We start from the raw sequence: 19,733 nt of genomic DNA, 5'->3' as shown, positions 1-19,733 counted from the left end.
TTCTGTACCATCTATGCTACTTAAATCCAGATGATCCAGTCACCCACGGCATCAAAATAAGCAAACATAAAAGAGTCACACACACCCCCTCCCCTGTTTTCTCCACTCTTAATTATTAAGCATGTTATAATAGCCTTGTAACCAAACAAACGTATCCCACTGGCTCCACAAAGACATCTACCCTTCCACTGACTAGACCACAGGGCTTTGCTTAATAGGAGGAGCAGAATGCACGGCTCAAATCTCAAATGCACGGCTCCTTAAAAACCTCAGTTGGCAAATAGAATTCAGTAGGTTAAGAAATCACTCAGACTTGCAACTCACTGCAAAATAGTCCACTGGAGACAGATAGGGCTACTACAAGCCCAGTGAATGACTCCAGCCAGGAAAGCTGGTGAAAGTTCTTGTTATCAGCTGTAACCTGTAACACTGAAGGAAAGAGGGACTGCAAACTGGTGTGCCAGAATGCATTTCACAAAGAGCCTCCATTTTGATGGAGTAACAAAAAAGAAAAAAAAAAAAAAATACACTTCCTCTATCCCTGGGAATTTGCTAGAAAAACCCATCATCTTGCAATCAAATATGAAGAATCTAGCAGAGTGACTATTTTACATCCCCTAAAAAACAAAATGGAGGAGAAAACTGGGGCAGAGACCATCCTTTTGTTCTGTTTTTGTACAGCACCTAACACAATGGAGTCTTGGTCCATGACTGGGGCTCCTAGATGCTAAGGCAATATAAAAATGACAGAGACGAGGTGGGTGAAGTCATATATTTTATTGTATCAACTTGGGTTGGTGAGGGAGCCAAGCTTTTAAGTGACACAGAGCTCTTCTTTATGACAGCCTCATGCAGACTGCGCAGCTCAAAAGCTGGTCTCTCTCACCAGCAGAAGTTGATCCAATAAAATATACGACCTCGCCCACCTCGTCTCTCTAATGTCCTGGGGCCAACACAGCTACACCACCACAAACAAATAAGTTATGACACACAGACAGGGCCATATTTTCAAACAGAGCTCAGCACCCCCAAAATCTGTCCATTTATGTAGGTGTCTGAACGGTAGTCAAGCTCTTACTGAAAATCTGGCCCGGAGAGACGGCGTGTGTCTAGTATCTGCCAAAGGTGCTGGAGCAATAATCTAATCTCACCTCTTTTATCCACAGAGTAGGTAGAGTACAGACAGCAGCAGACGACGCTTCTCCACCTGGCCATCAAGAACCTATCAACTTGTCACAGAAGCCTGATGTGGGGGGCCCACCTCAAGATTGCTTCAAGCCCCCAAGTCTATCTGTCTTCACCATCTCTACTGAGACAGGCTAGTGCCAGTTGTGGATTTCTAGGAGTGCAATGCAGACATCTGTCTACCGGAAAACGGATTCTGATCAACATTTGCCACAGGCCACTCAAGAGCCATCACAGGGCAACCAGAAAAAAAATTAGCACCACCATTGAGGGGAAAACAGGTGTGAGATGATCTTTCAGAGGAGGCGCACACAGGTGTGTTTGGTGTTCCCAAGAGAGTTTGAGTGCACAAAGTAAGCCACATCTATGGCTGAGATGTAGCACAACCCCATGTACACACCCCAGTTGGTAACGAATACAGGTATGTACCACAATGGAAACAATGCATTGGCTCCTCTGGAACCCCTGCTTATTTAAATGTTTCACGCTCCCCTGAATGGGGTTAATAAGGTACTTTTTAAATTTTAAATCAGCCCAGTCGAATAGGTGAAAATAAAAGTGGCTTATAAAGCAACTCAGGCCAGAAGATTGCATTTAAAAATGGCACAAGACACGTTTCCAAATAACATCAGAGGCTATGTATAGACTCAGCAGCATCTAAGGGAAAAACGGGTTCCTTTGCGTTTTCCTGAGGCAAACAAACAACAGGGTGTCAAATTCACAATTCCATTGCAGAAGTGGAAGGCTGAGATGGAGCTACATCCACAATACAGCTCAAAGATCTAGGAATTAAAGGCTTGATCCTGCCAGGAACAAAGCACTCTGGCCCCGATCAGCAAAGCCCCTCAACACATGAATATTCCAGCTCAAGCCAAAGGGACTACTCCCATGCTTAGCGTTAAGCACATGCTTATGTATTTTGCTGGATCAGGATCACAGTGGCTCAGCACTGTGGGATTAACCCCTAAATTCAGCTTTTCCTTCAATTCCACCCAGCTGGCCTAGACCACTCTTCTCTTTAAGCAAAAGAAGGGGGGGAGGGGAAAATCAGACAGAAAACTGCAATCAGGTTTCAGTGCAAACACCCTTGACTTTTACGATACTTTTACTTCTGCTCTTAAAAAATTGTCTGCCATGATTAAAAATGAACACCTGCTGCAATACTGCACTGCATAAAGAACCATACCACTTCCTCTAGTTAACTGAGGTGTCTAACAGTCCACCTGTCTCTGCAGGACACGGCATTGAGCCTGGCCCCTAGTGGAAGCTCTGTGAAAGAACTCTTCCCCCAGCGAAATACATAGCAAGTACCATGACTGGAACAATGCAGAGAAGAGAATGGAGACTGGTTTAAATGATTGAGATCTGGGAAACATCTCCCACCCTCTCTCCCTTCTCAAGTCACATTTCAAAAGGAAAGGAGGTGGAGTAGAAATGGCAACGGTACTAATCTGGGCAGGTTTCAAATTTGCTTCATTACCAATAGTAGCTTATGCAAACTATTCCGTAACAAGTTCTCCCTACCACCTGCTGGAAAACATCTATGAAAATTCATTCAAAGTAAGGTGCATTAGTGTAATGATTCATTTGTCAATCACAGGCATGGACGGAAATATATGCTTACCCAGGGGGGTGCCAGCTTTTGATGCTGTGCGGCTCTTTAGCTGTACTTACCGTGTTAAAATTTAATTACTTTTCAACTTAAAAAATTCATATGAAACAAACTGTTCAAATACATTGTTGTCACCCAGCCAAGACCACTTTTGGCAGGGTTTAGAGATGATTTTTCACTCTCATGGCGAAGGCAGCATTGGCACAGAATTACTTGGATTCTGCAAAGTTTATCTATTTACATTAGAGCTCTTAAAGGAGGCTCCGGAGACACCAAGAATAATCAGTAACTTGCCTAAAGTATATTCTAGATTAAATACATTTTAAAGTGTTTCCCATCAGGGTCTGCTTTAGAAAATGCATTTTGAAACAGCGATGAATATATATTGACAAAAGGTAACATTTTGAGCTCCATCTCCATGCCAATTGAAGCCTCAATGTCAGCTATGCACTTACTTGAAGGCCTTGCAGAATTCTAGCCAAATCACCCAAGGTCAAGAAACTTGTGTTTGCTGGACAAGTAAAATATTCTGCTTCCCTGGCCCACCCCTGCATCCTTACTCTCCACAGAGAAAAGGCAGGTGAGTCACCTTTGCACCTCACCTGGTACATTGTGAGGTGAACACAAAGGCTCCAGGTTACTGTGTTTAAACAAACACACACAATGATGAATATTTGCCAAACAAACAGGCCATGGAACATGCATTACTCCATTATCCCAGCCCTGGAAAAAGGTCTCGAGATTGGGAATCCTGCGGCTTTTCACTGCGACGCTTGATAAGGGGACTTATTCCTAACCATGGTAATGGATGTTTTTGCAGGATGAACTCTTCTCCATTAGGAAACAGACTGAGATCAGAAACTAATGTCACAGGCCACTGAACCACCATCAAAACCCACCTGAGTAGATTCAAGCTATGAGCAAGAGGTTCTTTTCCCCACCGCAAGTACAGAGCCATCATCCAGTAGCCCAAAGTCTTTCCACATTGGAAGGTTTGTTAAAGCTTAAAATGACTGGATCAGCCTTTAAAAGAAAGTCTTCACTACAGACATTGCCTCACACCAGGAGATTTAGAGTACGCGCATGGGCATCTTTTGAGACAGTCAAACACTTTCGACTTAGTTTCACTTTGGAAAATGGCAGGGAAATTACCTAAACCCTCGTGAAAGGCTCAGTGCTCTGTTTGGATGCACCTAAACTGCTATTACCACTCACCAAAATTATCCAAACACATTTTCCTACTGTCTCAACAGAATGCATCAACCGTCTAATCCAGACCACCTGCTTGGATGACAGCAACAGACCCAGGGCTGGTCAACACAAGGCACTATGATGAATTAACTACACCTGGGAAGTTACCACACCTAAGTTAAAGCACATTAAACCCATGCATGGATGTTCTCATTCAGAAATAAAGTGGTCTTCAGTTCACTGTGGTTTAATCCTTCTTGGCGGAATGAGAGCCCTCTGTGGGGTGGGGGGGTGGGGCAGGGGGCCCTAAATGTGCTTTAATTGATGTGCATTCTTCACAGATTTAGTCAGTTCGTTTGTATTTCCCTAAAGGTGCCCGTATACACAAGCCCCCAGAGTAACGACAGCAAATGAGCACCAGGGTAGGCATATTGCTCCTTCCAAAGAGAGCTTGGGCTCATAGTCAAAGCACTGGACTGAGACTCAAGAGATCTGGGTTTCATTCCCAGCCCTGCCACAGACTCACTATTTTGTCTTAAACAAATCACTTACTCGCTCAGTTCGCCCATCAGTAAAAAGGGGATAAACAGCACTTCTTGTCTTCCACTCTCTCTTTGTCCCGTTTGGATAGTAAGCTCTTTATCGCAGGCAGTCTCTTATGTATACGCACATTGCCTATAGCACCACAGAGCCTTGATCTCTGCCACAACCTCCAAGTGGTCCATCGTATAAAGAAGGATCAGACTTCTCTCTTTTCTAGCCCTTTCCACAACGATGCTCAAGGCGCTTTAACAAACACCACATTAATAGCTTCAGAGGGATGCATCCAAGGCCACGGGCAGTTACTCAACTCAATGTTACTTCAGCTACTCACACAATGTATTGACGTTGCTAAAAATAAAGCAGGAAGCCATTTCTCACCTGAGGGTCAAGAGAGCTTTGGTATGTAGCTGAGTTGTGCAACTATCTCTAGGATGAAATACACATCTCAATCCCCTGTTCATACTCCAGCAGCCCAACAAGCAAAAACAATCCTTTCGGGAGTTCATTGAAAAACAATTCTTCATGCAGTGAAACAAAGCACAAGGAAGCAATTTGAAGGTCAAGTTCCCTGAGGAAACAATTGCAGCAATAAGATCAAATTGCATTAGGGAAGTAGGAGGGAAATGAGCCCTTGCATGTATATTTCAAAACAGAATTTAAAAGAAGAAGGGAGTTCAGTGCTCATGGAAACTGTCAGGCTGACAGCACTAGAAGCCAATGTCCCATATAGTCAACAGAACAGGAGAGACAGCAGCATGACTCCCACGTTTGTCAATATGCCACACACGTTCTGCTTAACTAATTGCAAGCGTCGGAACTGCCAACAGACCCGTATGCACCAGAAGTTCGATGCAATTCGTTAGCGGCAGGTTAGTTCAAAGGTCTGACACAAGCAGTTTCCTTGGCGACATAAGACGTATTATTTTCTTATGCTAATGCATGGGATCAAAGAGCCTCCTGCTCGCTACCACTTCTGCTTGTACTACCTTTGTGCGTGCGCACGCACGTGTAAAAAGAAATCTGAAACGGTACGGTTACATTTCGCTAAGGGTAAGGACAAGGCCTTCATTGCATGCAGATGGTTTCCATACAAACAGTGAGCCTGATCGTGCACCAATTGTGCCATTAGTTTCAGTGGGTGCAGGATCAAGGTTAGCTGGCAGTATTTTCAAGTGCTCAGCACCCAGAACTGCATCCAACGAGCCGAGCCCTATGGAAGATCTGGCCTATAACATATGGTCTCCAGTAATTATTGCTCGGACTTGTAAGAAAACATACACATGCAAGCAGGTCTAAAGGCTCCATGAATAATCCTTTGCAATCCAGAATTTGTTTAAACAATTTTTTATTAGAAAGTACCTATTGCTAGCAGCAGTAGCACAGTAAATTAACGCCCCAATAAACATGCAATAGGCCATATTCATAGAGGTCATTATAGTGGAGATCTAAATGACCTATACACATGGCTTCAGGGGCAATGGTAGCAATTAACAAAAGAGTCTAAAGATTTTAAGCCTTTGAGAGTTTTTATAATGTAAAAAACACAGCCCACTCCTCCCAGCCCTTGAAGGGAAATGAAGGTTTGAAAGACATTGTAGAGGGATCAGCTGCCAAGCACTACCAAGCAGAAGGGGGTTCATTTCAAACGGCTTGCAGATTTTTAGCCTGAAGATGGGCATGTCTGGAGCATCCGTCCCTGTTCTTTTGCTGCTAGCTCAGAAGAAAAACAGCATTCAGAATGCGACCACTGTATCCAACTACAAACGTCAATGCTTTGTACTCCATCGGAGGGTCTCAGAGCACTGTACCAACAGGAAGGCAATGAATTTCACACCTTACAGTAATTTCATCTAGATCACATTTCCCTAGTTTGCTTATGTGAATGTCATGGGGGACTGTGTCAAAAGCCTTAAATAAAATCAAGATACATCACATCTACTGCTTCCCCCAACCACTAGGCCAGAAACCCTGACAAAGAAGGATAATAGGTTTATTTGGCATGATTTGTTCTTGACAAATCATGCTGGCTATTCCTTATATCCCTGTTGTCTTCTAGGCGCTTACTAACTGATTGTTTAATAATTTGTTCCAGTCTCCTGCCAGGTATCCAAGTTAGGCTGACTGGTCTATAATTCCTTCTTTCAATGGGAGTAACATTCATGGAATTTCAGGCCTTATCTACTCACACAAGTTGCACTGGTTTAAACATGAATTGGTTTCAAAACAGACTGATGGATTGGTACAAACCACGCTCCAGACATTTCTACCAGTTTAAAACTGGCTATGCTGATTTAGCTTGTCTGCAAATTTACCAACGCAGGCTAGACCCCTCTGAGCCAGGTTTCTATTGATTTCAGAGCTCCCACCCACAATATAACGCCACCTACTTCCATAGATCTCAAAGTGCTTTACAAAGGAGAGGAGCATCATCAGTGCCCTACCACAGGGAGGGAAACTGAAGCCCTGGGAGAGAAGTGACTTGCACACAAAGTTGCACCATTTTAAATGAATCAGTTTAAAAACCACTTATTTCACTCAACTGGTGCATCTTTATCTGCAGACCTGGCCGCATTTTCCACAACCCCCTCCCCCGAATCCCTCCAGGAGAGACCCGGTTCTGTAGTAATTATAAGGAGGGTCAATGCAACATACTTATTAGGTGCTTGTATGGCCCTCATTACTGTAGTGATTATGAGCACCTCATAATCTGATGTATTTACCCCCACAATACCCCTGTGCAGGATATACTACTATTATTCACACTTCACCAATGGGGAGCAGAGAGATTAAGTGACTTGCCCCAAGTCTCAGTGGAAGCATGTGGCAGAGCAGGGTCTTGAACCCAGGTCTTCTAAGTCCTAGACTAGCACCTGAATCGCTGGGCCATCCTTTTTCTGCCTCTGGCATCGATTCTGCTCTTCAAAAGATCCTTCCATCATTAATCTCCACTGAGGAGTTTCCTAAACAAAGCCTGCGGCATTAAAACTATCCAGCATTCCCCCAAGAGCCTCCGCCAGGTCTCCCAACCCGATCCCTCTCCAACCACTGGAATGGTTTTGTAAACGCCATGTAAAGGTACACACACCCCAGCTATGCATTGAGTCTATAAATTATTATTTAAACATGGTGCTAGTGCCTAGAGGCTGACCAGGTCAGAGTTGCTTTGTGCTAATCCCCGTACAAACACAGAAAGCCTGCTGTGTGTGTGTCTGCCTCTTTCACCGCCCTCCCCACACACCGAGGTTTATGACTGAAACAGAAGGTGTTACCCATTATTAGTAGCTCTTAACTCCTGGTATGAAAATAGCACCAGAGGCCCCGCAGCAAAAGCAGGGCCCCATTCTGCTAGGCACCAGACATGCCCCAGAGAAAGTCCCCGCCCTCAAGAACTTACAATCTCAACAGACAAGCCAGACAAACAGTGGGAGAGGAGCAGAAAGGGGAAGTGATTTGCCCCAGGGCACCCAGCAGGTCAGAGGCCAAGCTGGAAATAGAACCCACGTCTCCTGACGCCCAGTATCCTAAGTACAGGACTATGCCATGTTGTCTCCCCACATTGGGGGTTCAGCTGAACAAATCCAGTAGAGGACCCCCCTTAACCCAGGGTAACAGGCTTCACGCCCCTTTCACCATAAGGTAACTGTAGACATTAACACAAAAGTCCAAACCCAGGTCTGACTCACCCTGCTCCTTTGGCACGAGTCCTTCCTGCAGGCTCTGGATGGGACATTCTGCCTAGCAGCAGACCAGCCGATGATAGCCTGCTGGGTTAATTGACAGGCTAACGAGAAACACCTGTCAGCAGACCCAACTGCTTCAGCATGCCCCACAGAGCCTGAATATATCCCTGCAGGAAGTACAAGGTCCCCTCACAGCGACAAGAGGTTAGATTCTGTGGAATTCAAGTCGTTGAGGCCCAGGACTCAACAAGATTCAAGGACATTCATACAGCCATCAAGAATATCCAGACTGATCACAGCATGGACATTTATCATAACATCTGACATTGGAGACCAGATACTCCACCAGATGGACCTCAGCTCGGTTCCAGCAAATCCTATATTCCTAGGCTCAGTCCAGGGTGAGCCAAAGATGGTTTTACTCCACTTTTTCACCTCCTGGATTCTGGAGCAGAATAGCGCTGTGTATAAGTGAGATCTGCCATGGAGCTGTTTTAATTCATTTGTTTCCCAAGGGCAGCTCAGAACTGCACCAAGTGCTATACAGATGCCCCCTCCTGTGCCCAGGATACACACCCCCATCTCTGGCACACCTCCTAGCCCATAGGTGAGGGGACGGGGTGTCCCCTTTGGGTCTCATCCCTAGACAAAATAAAGTCAGTTAGCATCAGGAGAGGAGGATATCACTCACTCACACACCAAATTTTGACTGTAAGAAGCCAACCGTCCTGAGATGGATGCAGCCTGGGTAATTCAGGTGGCTGATTGCAGTCAGTTAGCTGCTACTCCAGACTCCAAAAAAACCAAAACCCACCATCAGGCTTTCCGCCTGTTCTTTATCAGCACAGTGTAGCCAGGCCCATGTTCTCTCCCCTCCCACGCACCCGGAGCCAAGAGTCCTTCAGCTAAACAGACTCTTGAAATGAAGCTCACACATTACCATGGGAATCCCGACAGGAACAAGTTGTTATTCCCCATGGAAGAAGCCGAGATAGTAACACAAACTAAGCCCGCTGCTAGGGAGGCTGCACAGTCTCTCGGGGACAGAACCGAGATCGTGCTTCAATTAATTAATTTGCTTATTAACAGAACCCGTTCTCATTTTCATCCACCAAAGTCACTTTGGGTCTGATTCGCACTTACACCGAGGTCGCTCTGGCAGCGTACAGGGGCCTTTCAGAGTGAGTAAACTTCATTTACACTGGCAGCCTCAGGCAGTGTGAGTAGAGAGGAGTATCTGGCCCTTCGTGCTTTAATTCCATTGCTGTTAACGATCAAACAACAACAGAGTAAGGTCACTCCAGGCCGTGGGTTTCTAAGCCAGAGACACTTTACAGCTAAGAAAGGGAATGTTCGCAAGACTATGCCACTGGCCTAGAGGGGTTTTCAGGGGAGGCACTCGGATGTCACAGTGATGGCTGCAGGTATAAAAGTCGGGTTCGATCGCATGGGCGTAAAGCAGCCTCAGTGAGCAGTCACCCCAGTCACGTTTTATCAATAAGGCACCACACATATAGCAAAGCCTGGCTCACACAATTAACCTGAAAAAAAAAAACAAAAAAACAAAAACAACCAGTTCCATAGTACAGGAACTTTCCAGCTAAACACAGAACTACGTGGCCTGGGAAGCAGAGGATCGCTGGAACTGGGTCACTGAGGAGAAGGCATTGCCTGGAGGGTATATGGTGCTTAAGGCAGGCACAGGAGGCTAACCTTGGAATTGCAGGCTCTTGACATTAGGAAGCAGATATTTCCTAATATGATGAGTTAATAAAAGGAGCTTCTGACCCACAAAGCATCAAGCAGTGATTCAAAAGGCAAGGAAAAATCAGGCATCTTCTATAATAATATCCGCTCAACGCTGCGAGGTGAGCACTCCTGTGAGGAGTCAAGCACCCTGATGGAACTAATGAGTAAAAAGCAGGACTTGAAAAGCTCAGTAGCTGAGAGAACACAGGGAGTGACCAGGAAAATACAAAACCTCAGAATTTGCCTCATATACCCACAGCGGGAAAGCAACAGCCACAAGAGAACCCTCCTTGGGAAGCCCACTTTGCAGAATTGGGCAACTCCAAAGGCAGCAATACACCTATGAAGCATCAGCCGAGCCAACAGGATTAAGTGCCATCTCCAAATTGCTGCTTAATGCAGCTTTGTTGCCTTGTTTTCCTTCTTACCTGCTGATGCTGCCTTGCTCCTGCTGTGATAGACTTGACGAGGGTGTCTATTAACGGCTTACACGTGACCTGTAACAAAGAAGAACCTGGCCATTAGTGCCTCATTGCAAAGCCTAGTTTGTTTGTTTTAAAAAGGCCTAGATTTTGTATGTGGATTCAGCACCTGGTTCCTGGAAAGGTAACCAGCTTTACTCACAACTCTGGGCAAAACCTTAGCTCTACTGAAGTCTGTGGCAAAACTCCCACTGTCTTCAATAGGGTCCCAATTTCATGCTCTGGCACTGTGGGCTTAAGCCCAGATCCTGCCAACATTTTAGGCACCTCTACTGTCCCACTGACGCATGGGAATACCCAGAGTTAGGGCTTGTCTACAAAGGGAGTTATTCCTGATGAATTCCATGTGCGGATGCTCTTATTCTGGAACAGAGTGCCTTATTCCTAATTAGCTTAATCCACTTGGCAAGTACTTAATCTGTTTTAAAGTCTCACCCTAACCTAATTTATTCTGGATTAGTTTTCATGAGTAGACAAGCTCTTAGAAAGGTGAATACTAAAAAAAAAAAACAAGCAAGAGTGTTGGAAAGGATACTGACTCTCATGCTTCATGGTGAAATCAACCTGCAACTAATGTGGGTCAGGGAGGAAGTTTCCCTGTGCACAGGTTATTCCATAACTGCCCATTGCGGAGTTTCTTGCACCTTCTTCTGAAAAAGCAAGGATTCACCACTGTCAGTGAGAGGTTACCAGACTAGTGGACCTTGAGTCTGAGGTCAATCTGGCAACTCCTATGTCCCTAAATTAATCTTCACAGCTTCACGAGCATTAAGAATCCAAAGAAAAACAATGCAAACAAGAAGGGTGAACAAACATCTTGCTCAAAAATCTCTGATTTCATGTATAAATAATTGTAATGCTTTGCTCTGACAAAGTACCTGGTCCATCAGAGGCACGTGCAGTTCTTTGCTATAGAACGAACCCCTCCCTTACTCTTTGTGCGGTTATTAAAAACCAGAGAGACTCGGGAGGGAACTCAGACCTGTGACTCAGTGAATAGACAGGCCTGGCAACAGGTTAAACTGAAACTAGACATCCCAACACCCTCATAAACCATCACCTTTAAATGGACAAAATCAGAGATGGAAGTTTAGGGGATGATCCTGAAAGCAACCCCGTGCCCTTAGCTCCCGATGCCTCCAATGGGAACCAAGAGCACTTGGGATGTTGCAGAATTGGGTCTTAACAAGTTGCCCAAGATCAATGGAAGAGCCGGGAGTAGGCACATGAGACTCTCTGGCCAATAGATGGTATTTGCCCGTCCCATCTCTCACTAGTCAATTAGGGTAGAGCAGGGCACAACCTCACAAGGAAACCAGCCTTCCAGAAGCTCCCCCTTGCCAGAGCTGAATTAAGTTAAGAATCTGAAAATGTCTCATTCTCAGTTTGACATTTTAGAGCCTCTTTCCTTAAACAGCCATGAGACAGCTGTCCAGTGGCTTTCTCCCTGCTCCTAAAGGACCTGAAGCATCACAGAATTTTGTGGGTTTTGGTTTAGCTTTTTGGGTTTTTTTTTTTTTTTTTGGGGGGGGGGGGGGAGGGGTGGTAATATAAACCATCACCTCCATTTCTTGATGGCCCCAGCTCAGACGCTCCATGATCCAGCTTATTGCAAACACCACTGCTCTCCAGGAAGCTAATTAAACTGCCACAGCAGCCCAGGAAGAGATGGATGTCTGCAGGTCTGAGGTTTTATTTGGGAAGAGACATGCATTCAGGACAAATACTCCTCACTGAGTCCAATCCCCAGAGAGGGTTTACAATGCTGAAGATTCTGGAGAAAGGGCCCTCCTAAAGCAGAGCCTCCTTTACCCGAAAGCCTCTGTGTATCTGAAGAACCAGGAGGGGCATGTCCTCTAGCTATCAAGAGGAGGGAAGAGGTTCAGAGAACTGTTTCTTGGACAGACTCCTGGAAAGCCAACTGGCTCAGGAGGGTTAGAGGCAGCCTATATAAGGAGTACCAGTTCCAATTAGGTGCAGAGGTTCAAAGCCTGCAGGAGTCAACATCCACTGCCTATCCCAAAAGTTTGGGGGTGACAACACTGCTCCACGAACAAGGTTGGAATATGTGCACTGGAGTCTAGTTTGCAGGAGACTGAGAAAATGCAGACACTCAGCATACCTTGTGTGCGCAGATAAAAAGCCATTGCCCGGAGGCAGCTGGACTAGAATTGCAAGTCTAATGCATCCCTACCGTCTTGAGTACACATATCAAGCTAATACACAATGGCAGATTTCATCTGTCTAGGGCCTCATAAAGCATCCTAAAAAGTATGGCCTTTCAATTCAATTCAGATTTCTATGCCAGTACTCCCCCGTACGATGCTGTGTAAATGGCAGAGGGTAACAATAGTTCATTCCTCTGCCTCTTAGACTTAGCAAGCTGCATTCTTGTAACTCTTACAGCTGTTCTGCAAGCCTGCAATGAACTGAAAAATAAAACTCGTTGCTTTCCGAGGGTTTACCCTGGAACACAGGGTACCACATTCCTAGCAACGCTTACCGGGAAGCGGTTGAAGAGATCAAGAAACATAGATCCCGTGAGGGCACTCTTTCGCCTGGTCAGGAATCCACTCAATGCCTCCTGATACACCATGGTCACTCTCTTCAGGTCCAGAATGCCTGTGCCAGAAAGCTGGAAAGGGCAGCAAGGAAAGATGAGGTTTGTGAAACAATGGGAGCGATTCTATCTATACCAGAGCACCAGGGAGCACGCCGAGATTGCCAAAACTTATCCTTCTTGGGTAACTTATACATTTGTCCCAAACAACATGCCTTTTCAAGGGCCCACCCTCAGCATTTTCTTCACACCCCCAAAGTCACGCGAGCTCTGAGTGTGCAAGGATCAAGACCGCTCGGCTCTTACCTGGTGCTTTTTATTTATAGCTCCATAAGTGCTTTATGAAAGGGAACTATCCTTATTCCCATCGTCCAGGTAGAGAAAACTAAGGCACAGAAAGGGATCGACACTGGGATTTTCAGAACAGCTCGAGATCCCTGCCCAAGGCCACACAGCAGATTAGTAGCAGAGCAAGAAACAGCACCCAGGTTTCCTGACTGCCAATCCACTGGACAACGCTGCCTCCATACACAGGTGAGTTCGGCCATGCTCCAATTTGCTGGATTACACCCAACCCCTCCTGGAAAAGGGCTCAGAGTCAGCAGGAAGAGGTAGTGGGGCAAAGATACGGGAACAGTGGGGTGAGCAGCATGAATATGTAAGCTCGGGGTCTGGTTTATTATCCAATTAGCAGGCACCTAAAATGTATTAGCACCCTTTGATGGCTGAAGGAGAGATACCTCACCTGGACAGGTGGTTAAGAAGAAGACTGAATAGGAGGGTCAGTGAGGATATGGCAGTTCAGGAAACGAAGAGGCAGAACATTGGGGGACCACGACCACCATATGGCAATAATACAATGCACACTGACAATACAAAGCCCACCTGGGATCCCAGCCCTGTAGAGCCCCTGCCTTGAGAGGCGGACAGCCCTCTTACCTGGTCAGTCTGTGCACTGCTCCCTTCGCTGTTTTTCCGTTCCTTTTTCGAGGGAGAAAGCGGGGTCGCCGTCTCTCTGGCCACATTTCCTTTCAGCACTTTGAACAGGTACAAAGAGGCGCTGAACCAGAAACAAAACCGAGAAGTGGGCAGTGTTTAGTGGAGTGCCCAAAAGCCGAGGCCCATGCCCCTGCAATCAGGTCTCCAACAGAACTTACAAGCAGGCCACTGGTCAGACAGACAGAGCAAACAGCTCTTCTCAGTGATCTGCAGCAGGGACAACAAACATATCTGGATGCTGGGGTGGCTGCAGGGTCTCCTCTCTCTAATGCAGTCTCTGTTTTACTGACGGCTACGTCAGGAGCTAACACCCCTTTGCTCTTGTTACACCTTCCACCCAAGAATAGCCCAGTGCCTTGCACACTCTTTTTACTGTATTGTGGGAGCGCCTACAGCTGCCCTATTGCACTAGGCACCGTACACACGTCATGGGAAGGCGGTCCCTACCCCAAAGAGCAGACAGTCTCATGCATCAGGGGGATACAGCCAACAGACTGCGGAGGGATGCACGATGTTATAGTTGAGTCAAACCTGACTGGGCATGTTTAGAGTGCTAAGTAGTGGCATCCCCAATCAGAGATGGAGGAATCAAGGCTCAGAAATGGATGGGACTAGCCGGAAGTTTCCCCCCCCGCTTTCTGGCATAACATGGCAATAGGAAAAATAAATATATGCTGCACCAGCATCTTGGGAGCTCCTAACCCACCTGCACCAAGGGGGAGGGAAGCAGATGCTGTCAAGTAGAGGTTAGCGCCCTTCTGCTTAAGGTTTTCAGCTGTTTAAAGCTCTGGTTGTGTTTCCCTTGTGAAACACAGATGGGGAAACAAACTACCAGGGTGCATGCAGAACGGCCACTGCAAGGGGACGCCAGCCCTGCAGTGACACCAGTTCCCATCCCGATCAGCCAGAATCAAGGCCCAATTCCATCGCCTACTATGGAAGCCTATGAGAGCCTTTCCACTTTCTACCAGTTGGGTTGGACCATTTCTGTACCATATATCCCAGGCAAGAGGAGCACTAAAAATTTTGCTTCTCATGTCCGTGGTGCTTCAAACTGGCAGGACACTCTCCCTAGCTTGCCAGCTGAGCCGCTGTCCCCGTTCACTTCTCTACAGCCTCCTCGGGATTTTCCAACGCCCACATTTCCCCCAGGCCTACGGGTCAACTTGGTCTCACCAGCTCTGTCTACTGGCATGGTTTCAGTGTTACCATAACTAACCAGCTATAATGCTTAGTTGTAACCATTGTAACCAACTAAAATGAACCAGACAAAAACTGCCGCTGCCCGCCTCCCCCCCGCCTTACCCCTTTCAATTAATGATTTGAAATATTAGCACCATTTCCTCAGCCTATGAGCCATCGAGGTCTTCAGTTTCACCAACCTGAATGGAGGCACCTCCCCACTCACTTAGTGAAACTGCCTGTGGCATTTGGACCAAAGACAGACCTTGTGTAAGGTCCCCACTGAGGTAAATGCAACTGCACCCACTTACAGCAGCTGTGAATAGGCCCCCCTCCTAGCACGGTGTTAAATGAAGAGTTCTCCCAGCCTTGCCACCCACCTGAAATAGTAGAGTGCCAGCGCGGAGTCCGTGTGCTTGCTGGCTCTCTTCACCAGGCTCTCCAACAAGGCATGCAAATCCTCCTGCAGGTCGCCCACGCTCCTGCAGTACTGCTTGGCTCTACATAAGTGATTCCTGAAAAGAGGACACAGGCATTAAGAATGCAGGGCTGTCACCTCGGAAGAGAGAGTTCGGAGCAATGCGCTGGCATTAACCCTTGACATTAGGGTTCGGAGTTACCCAGCATGCATCTCACGGCTGGAAATGGGAGCTGTGCCGCAACCACAGGTAGCCCTGTGGCGAGGTGGGTACGGCACTCGTTAGCTGTTTGATCCTTCTTGTGCTTCAGTTCAAGGAGGGCAGGGTTTGCGGAGCAGCTGATTACACCTTTCACCTAGAGATCCAGGCTCACACATGAAATGCATTTGGTGGCCTCAAACCTCGTCAGTACTGAAGCACATGCAGAGCAGCGACTGGAGATGACAGAGTGACTCAGAACTGAAGGTGCCTAGAGCCGGGTTGTGAGAGGGACAGGAGAGCGCCATGTACCATGCACAGCACTTTATGCCTAACTCCAGCCTGTCCTATCAGCCTCCTTTGTGCTCTTTAACAACCCCAAACACACACAGACACACACACACGCAGACTTCTGCACATGAAGAATCTCTATTCATAAAAACACCCTCCCCTCCCAAAGCTGTCTGGGATGACATCAACTAGCAGAGAAATCAGGACTGTGTCAACCCCATGCGTCTCCGCACCTTGCGTAGGAGGATAGCATGTTTCTCAAAATAATCTCCAGCAGCCGAGTGAGATTCCTTGCTGCATGATCATGAACAACTCAACTGGTGCTGTCCCGCATCCAACTGCAGGACTCACTAGGCAAGGTCTAGCAGGGTAGGGCTGTTACAAAATTTGTTTTTTACAGTGCCGTGAAATTTACACAGCAATTTAGTAACAGAGTAAGTTGCTGGGTGATTTCACTCTGGACAAAAGAGGGCGAGTTTCCGGTAAAGTGTGTGATTCAACACATAGCCTGAGCAGGGCCACCCAGAGGATTCAGGAGGCCTGGGGCAAAGCAATTTTGGGGGCCCTTTCCATAAAAAAAAAGTTGCAATATTATAGAATACTATATTCTTGTGGGGGGCCCCTGCGGGGTCTGGGGCAAATTGCCCCACTTGCCCCCTCCTCTGGGCGGCCCTGCGCCTGAGGTCTATGGAAAGGTTACCATTGACTTCAGCGGCATGGGAAGTAGGGATTTCACCTTCTTCAAATGTGTTTTGTACTTGACATCCTTCAGTGGGAGGAGCGTGGAGGAGGAATGCTATAAACGATCAGGATTTTTTTCCTTCTAACAACATGCAATTAGCAGAAAGAAGAATTATACTTAATCCACATACACAACAGACTCATCACAACCAGCTGCTAGGAGTCAAGTCAGCACCACCAAGCAGCTACTACAGAAACCAAAGACATACTGACAGGTAGGTAAAGGACTTTGAAAGCCACTTCAGTGCAGACACTTACGTGAAGATATCAGCTGTTTTCCGGAGGAAGTCTTGCTCCTGCTTGTCAGAGTCTGAACTCATGCTCCGCTCAATCACCAGAAGGAGGGGCTCGATAATATCAAACACAAGAGGGTTCTCTGGCTGCTTAGCAAGGAACACCTCAATGAGGTCCAGTACCTAGAAATATAAGTCATTCAAATGAGAATCCCAGTGGACTAGGCAATATGGACTATCAGGATGTGCCAAAAACAGCTCCTTCAAATTTGTCCATTTTCAAGGGTCACCTGTCAACTTGGGGGAAGTAGTAGGGAATAAAACAAAACTTAAAAACAAACAAACAAAAATCACATTTCCATCTGAAAATTGGACACCTACTAACACCCAGAATTACTGTAACTGAAAGAGATGAGAGAAAAACAAACATTCTCTTTAGTTAATGCATTTGACAGCGCTTTGTGGATAGTCAGTTTCTGTGTTGTTGATGGGTCAATTACACTTCCTGGCTAGATCCTCAGATGGTGTAAACTGGCATAATTCAGTTGAAACTACAAGCACTTCACCAGCTGAAGGCCCACTGACTTCCAGACCAGCGTGATGATCTCACACCAGTGCACTGGTGTTACTAAAATAAAAAAAGCAGACGCTCCTGTGACCCTGGACACCCCTTAGTTATTCCCCCCCCCCATCAGTTTGGCAACATTTATAAGTAGGGCCCTACCAAACTCAGGGTCCATTTTGGTCAATTTCACAGCCATAGGATTTTAAAAATCATAAATGTCATGATGTCAGCTATTTACATCTGAAATGTCAGGGTGTGGTAATTGTAGGGGTCCTGACCCAAAAAGGAGTTGGAGGGGGGGTCACAAGGTTATTGTAGGGGGGGTTCTGCACTACTGCAGCACTGCCTTCAGAGCCGGGCAGCAGGAGAGCAGCGGCTGCTGGCCGGGTTCCCAGCTCTGAAGGCAGAGCCGCTGCAGAAGTAAGGATGGCGTGATATGGTATTATCGCTGCAGAGCTGGGCCCTCAGTCAGCAGCGGCCACTCTCTGGCCACCGAGCTCTGCAGGCAGCAGCACAGAAATAAGGGTGGCATGGTATGGTATTGCCACCCTTACTTCTACGCTTCTGCTGGCAGGGAACCGCCTTCAGAGCGAGGCGTCCAGCCAACAGCCACTGCTCTCTGGCCACCCAACTCTGAAGGCAGCGCAGAAGTAAGGGTGGTAATACCACGATCCCTCTAAAATAACCTGGTGAACCCCTGTAACTCCCTTTTGGGTCAGGACCCCCAATTTGAGAAACACTGGTCTCCCCCATGAAATCTGCATAGTAATGGTAAAAGCATAACAAAGACCACATTTCACGGGGTAGACCAGATTTCATAGTCCATTACATGTTTTTCATGGCCGTGAATTTGATAGGGCCCTATTTATAAATTACTGCTCAAGAATCCTTTTACCAGATGAAGCAGCTTGACAAATTGCAAAGCCATTCTACAGGTTCTACTGCCACCTAGTGGTCACAAATTAATACAACGAGGAGTCCTTGTGGCACCTTATTTAACATCTGATGAAGTGGTTTCTAGCCCATGAAAACTCATGCCCAAATAAACGTGTTAGTCTCTAAGGTGCCACAACGACTCCTCGTTGTTTTTGCTGATACAGACTAACACTCTGAAACCTGTCACAAATTAATACTACGTTCACACCTAGGGAAACTGTTTTCATTGCCGAGTCCAAGACTCACCATTCTTATACCTAATAACCCAGGGAAAACATACAGCCAAGAGTTTCCAGGAGGGATTTTGAGTGCCTCCATTTCTCAATGCTCAACTTGAGACATAAAATCAGAAAGTGCCAAGTACTCACCATCTGAAAAATCAGGCCCCTCTAAGGTGTCCCCAATTGAACATACAACAGCTAAAAGACACCCAAAATCATTGTTTTCTTTTGAAAAGCTTTGCTTCTTTATTATAATATATACTGTAGTAGGTCTTTGGAGACCTATTCATGCTCTAGAACCCCAATGTGCTAGGAGCTGCACAAAAATCAGAACAAAACACAGTCCCTGTCAAACGAAGCTTACAATATAAAGACACATTTAATGTTTTTGGTTTCTTTAGCAGCTTATTCAATGCAATAAAATACATCCAGCTGTCTAACAACATGCTACAAAGATAGACATGGGCCATTCAATAGGACACTTGCCACCTACCTTAATCTTAAAATCCCTCCGTAAGATTTTCTCCTTCCGCATCTTTTCTTTCTCGTCCTTCTTTGCCTGGATCCGCTTCTGCTGTTCAGCAAAGAGGGCCGAAACATTCTCATCAAGGGCCAGCATGGTCTCATCATCCACATCCTCATCGCTCTTGTCTCCTCCCTTTAAAAAACAAAACAGTCATTTTACTTATTTTAAAATTCAATCCCCCTTTCCTCAGCCTCTTGGGATTGCAGTTCACTGGGGTCCAAACACTTAAGAGCAAAGGAGAGTTCTAGCCATTAAGCCTCAAGAGGGACAGGATGGTATGGCTAGCGCAGGTGTTGGACAGACTTCCCCACATGTGGAGACCGACTTGAACTTTAGAACCTTTTGCCCGGCAAAGATTAGCCTAGCGGAAGCCTACAATGCAAAGGGCTGTGAGAAGGCCACAGAGATGCGTAAAAGGGC

At 46.3% G+C, this 19,733-nt stretch overlaps 1 protein-coding gene across 1 annotated transcript in view; it reads right to left on the bottom strand.

The window, feature by feature from the left end:
* MYBBP1A (MYB binding protein 1a) overlaps positions 1 to 19,733 on the bottom strand; it is an 81,162-nt gene that overhangs the window by 38,805 nt on the left and 22,624 nt on the right. Inside the window, exons 18-23 of the mRNA XM_054008609.1 lie at positions 19,281 to 19,445; positions 17,091 to 17,248; positions 15,564 to 15,698; positions 13,942 to 14,062; positions 12,946 to 13,077; positions 10,389 to 10,457 (exon numbers count right to left, since the gene is read on the bottom strand). Of these exons, the coding sequence (XP_053864584.1) occupies positions 10,389 to 10,457; positions 12,946 to 13,077; positions 13,942 to 14,062; positions 15,564 to 15,698; positions 17,091 to 17,248; positions 19,281 to 19,445 (780 nt within the window). The remainder of the gene's footprint in view (positions 1 to 10,388; positions 10,458 to 12,945; positions 13,078 to 13,941; positions 14,063 to 15,563; positions 15,699 to 17,090; positions 17,249 to 19,280; positions 19,446 to 19,733) is intronic.

Source organism: Malaclemys terrapin, chromosome 18 (assembly GCF_027887155.1).
Source record: "Malaclemys terrapin pileata isolate rMalTer1 chromosome 18, rMalTer1.hap1, whole genome shotgun sequence".
NCBI classification, from domain to species: Eukaryota; Metazoa; Chordata; order Testudines; family Emydidae; genus Malaclemys; species Malaclemys terrapin.
Note: the sequence above shows the minus strand (reverse complement) of the source record. Positions and strands in the feature narration are given on the sequence as shown.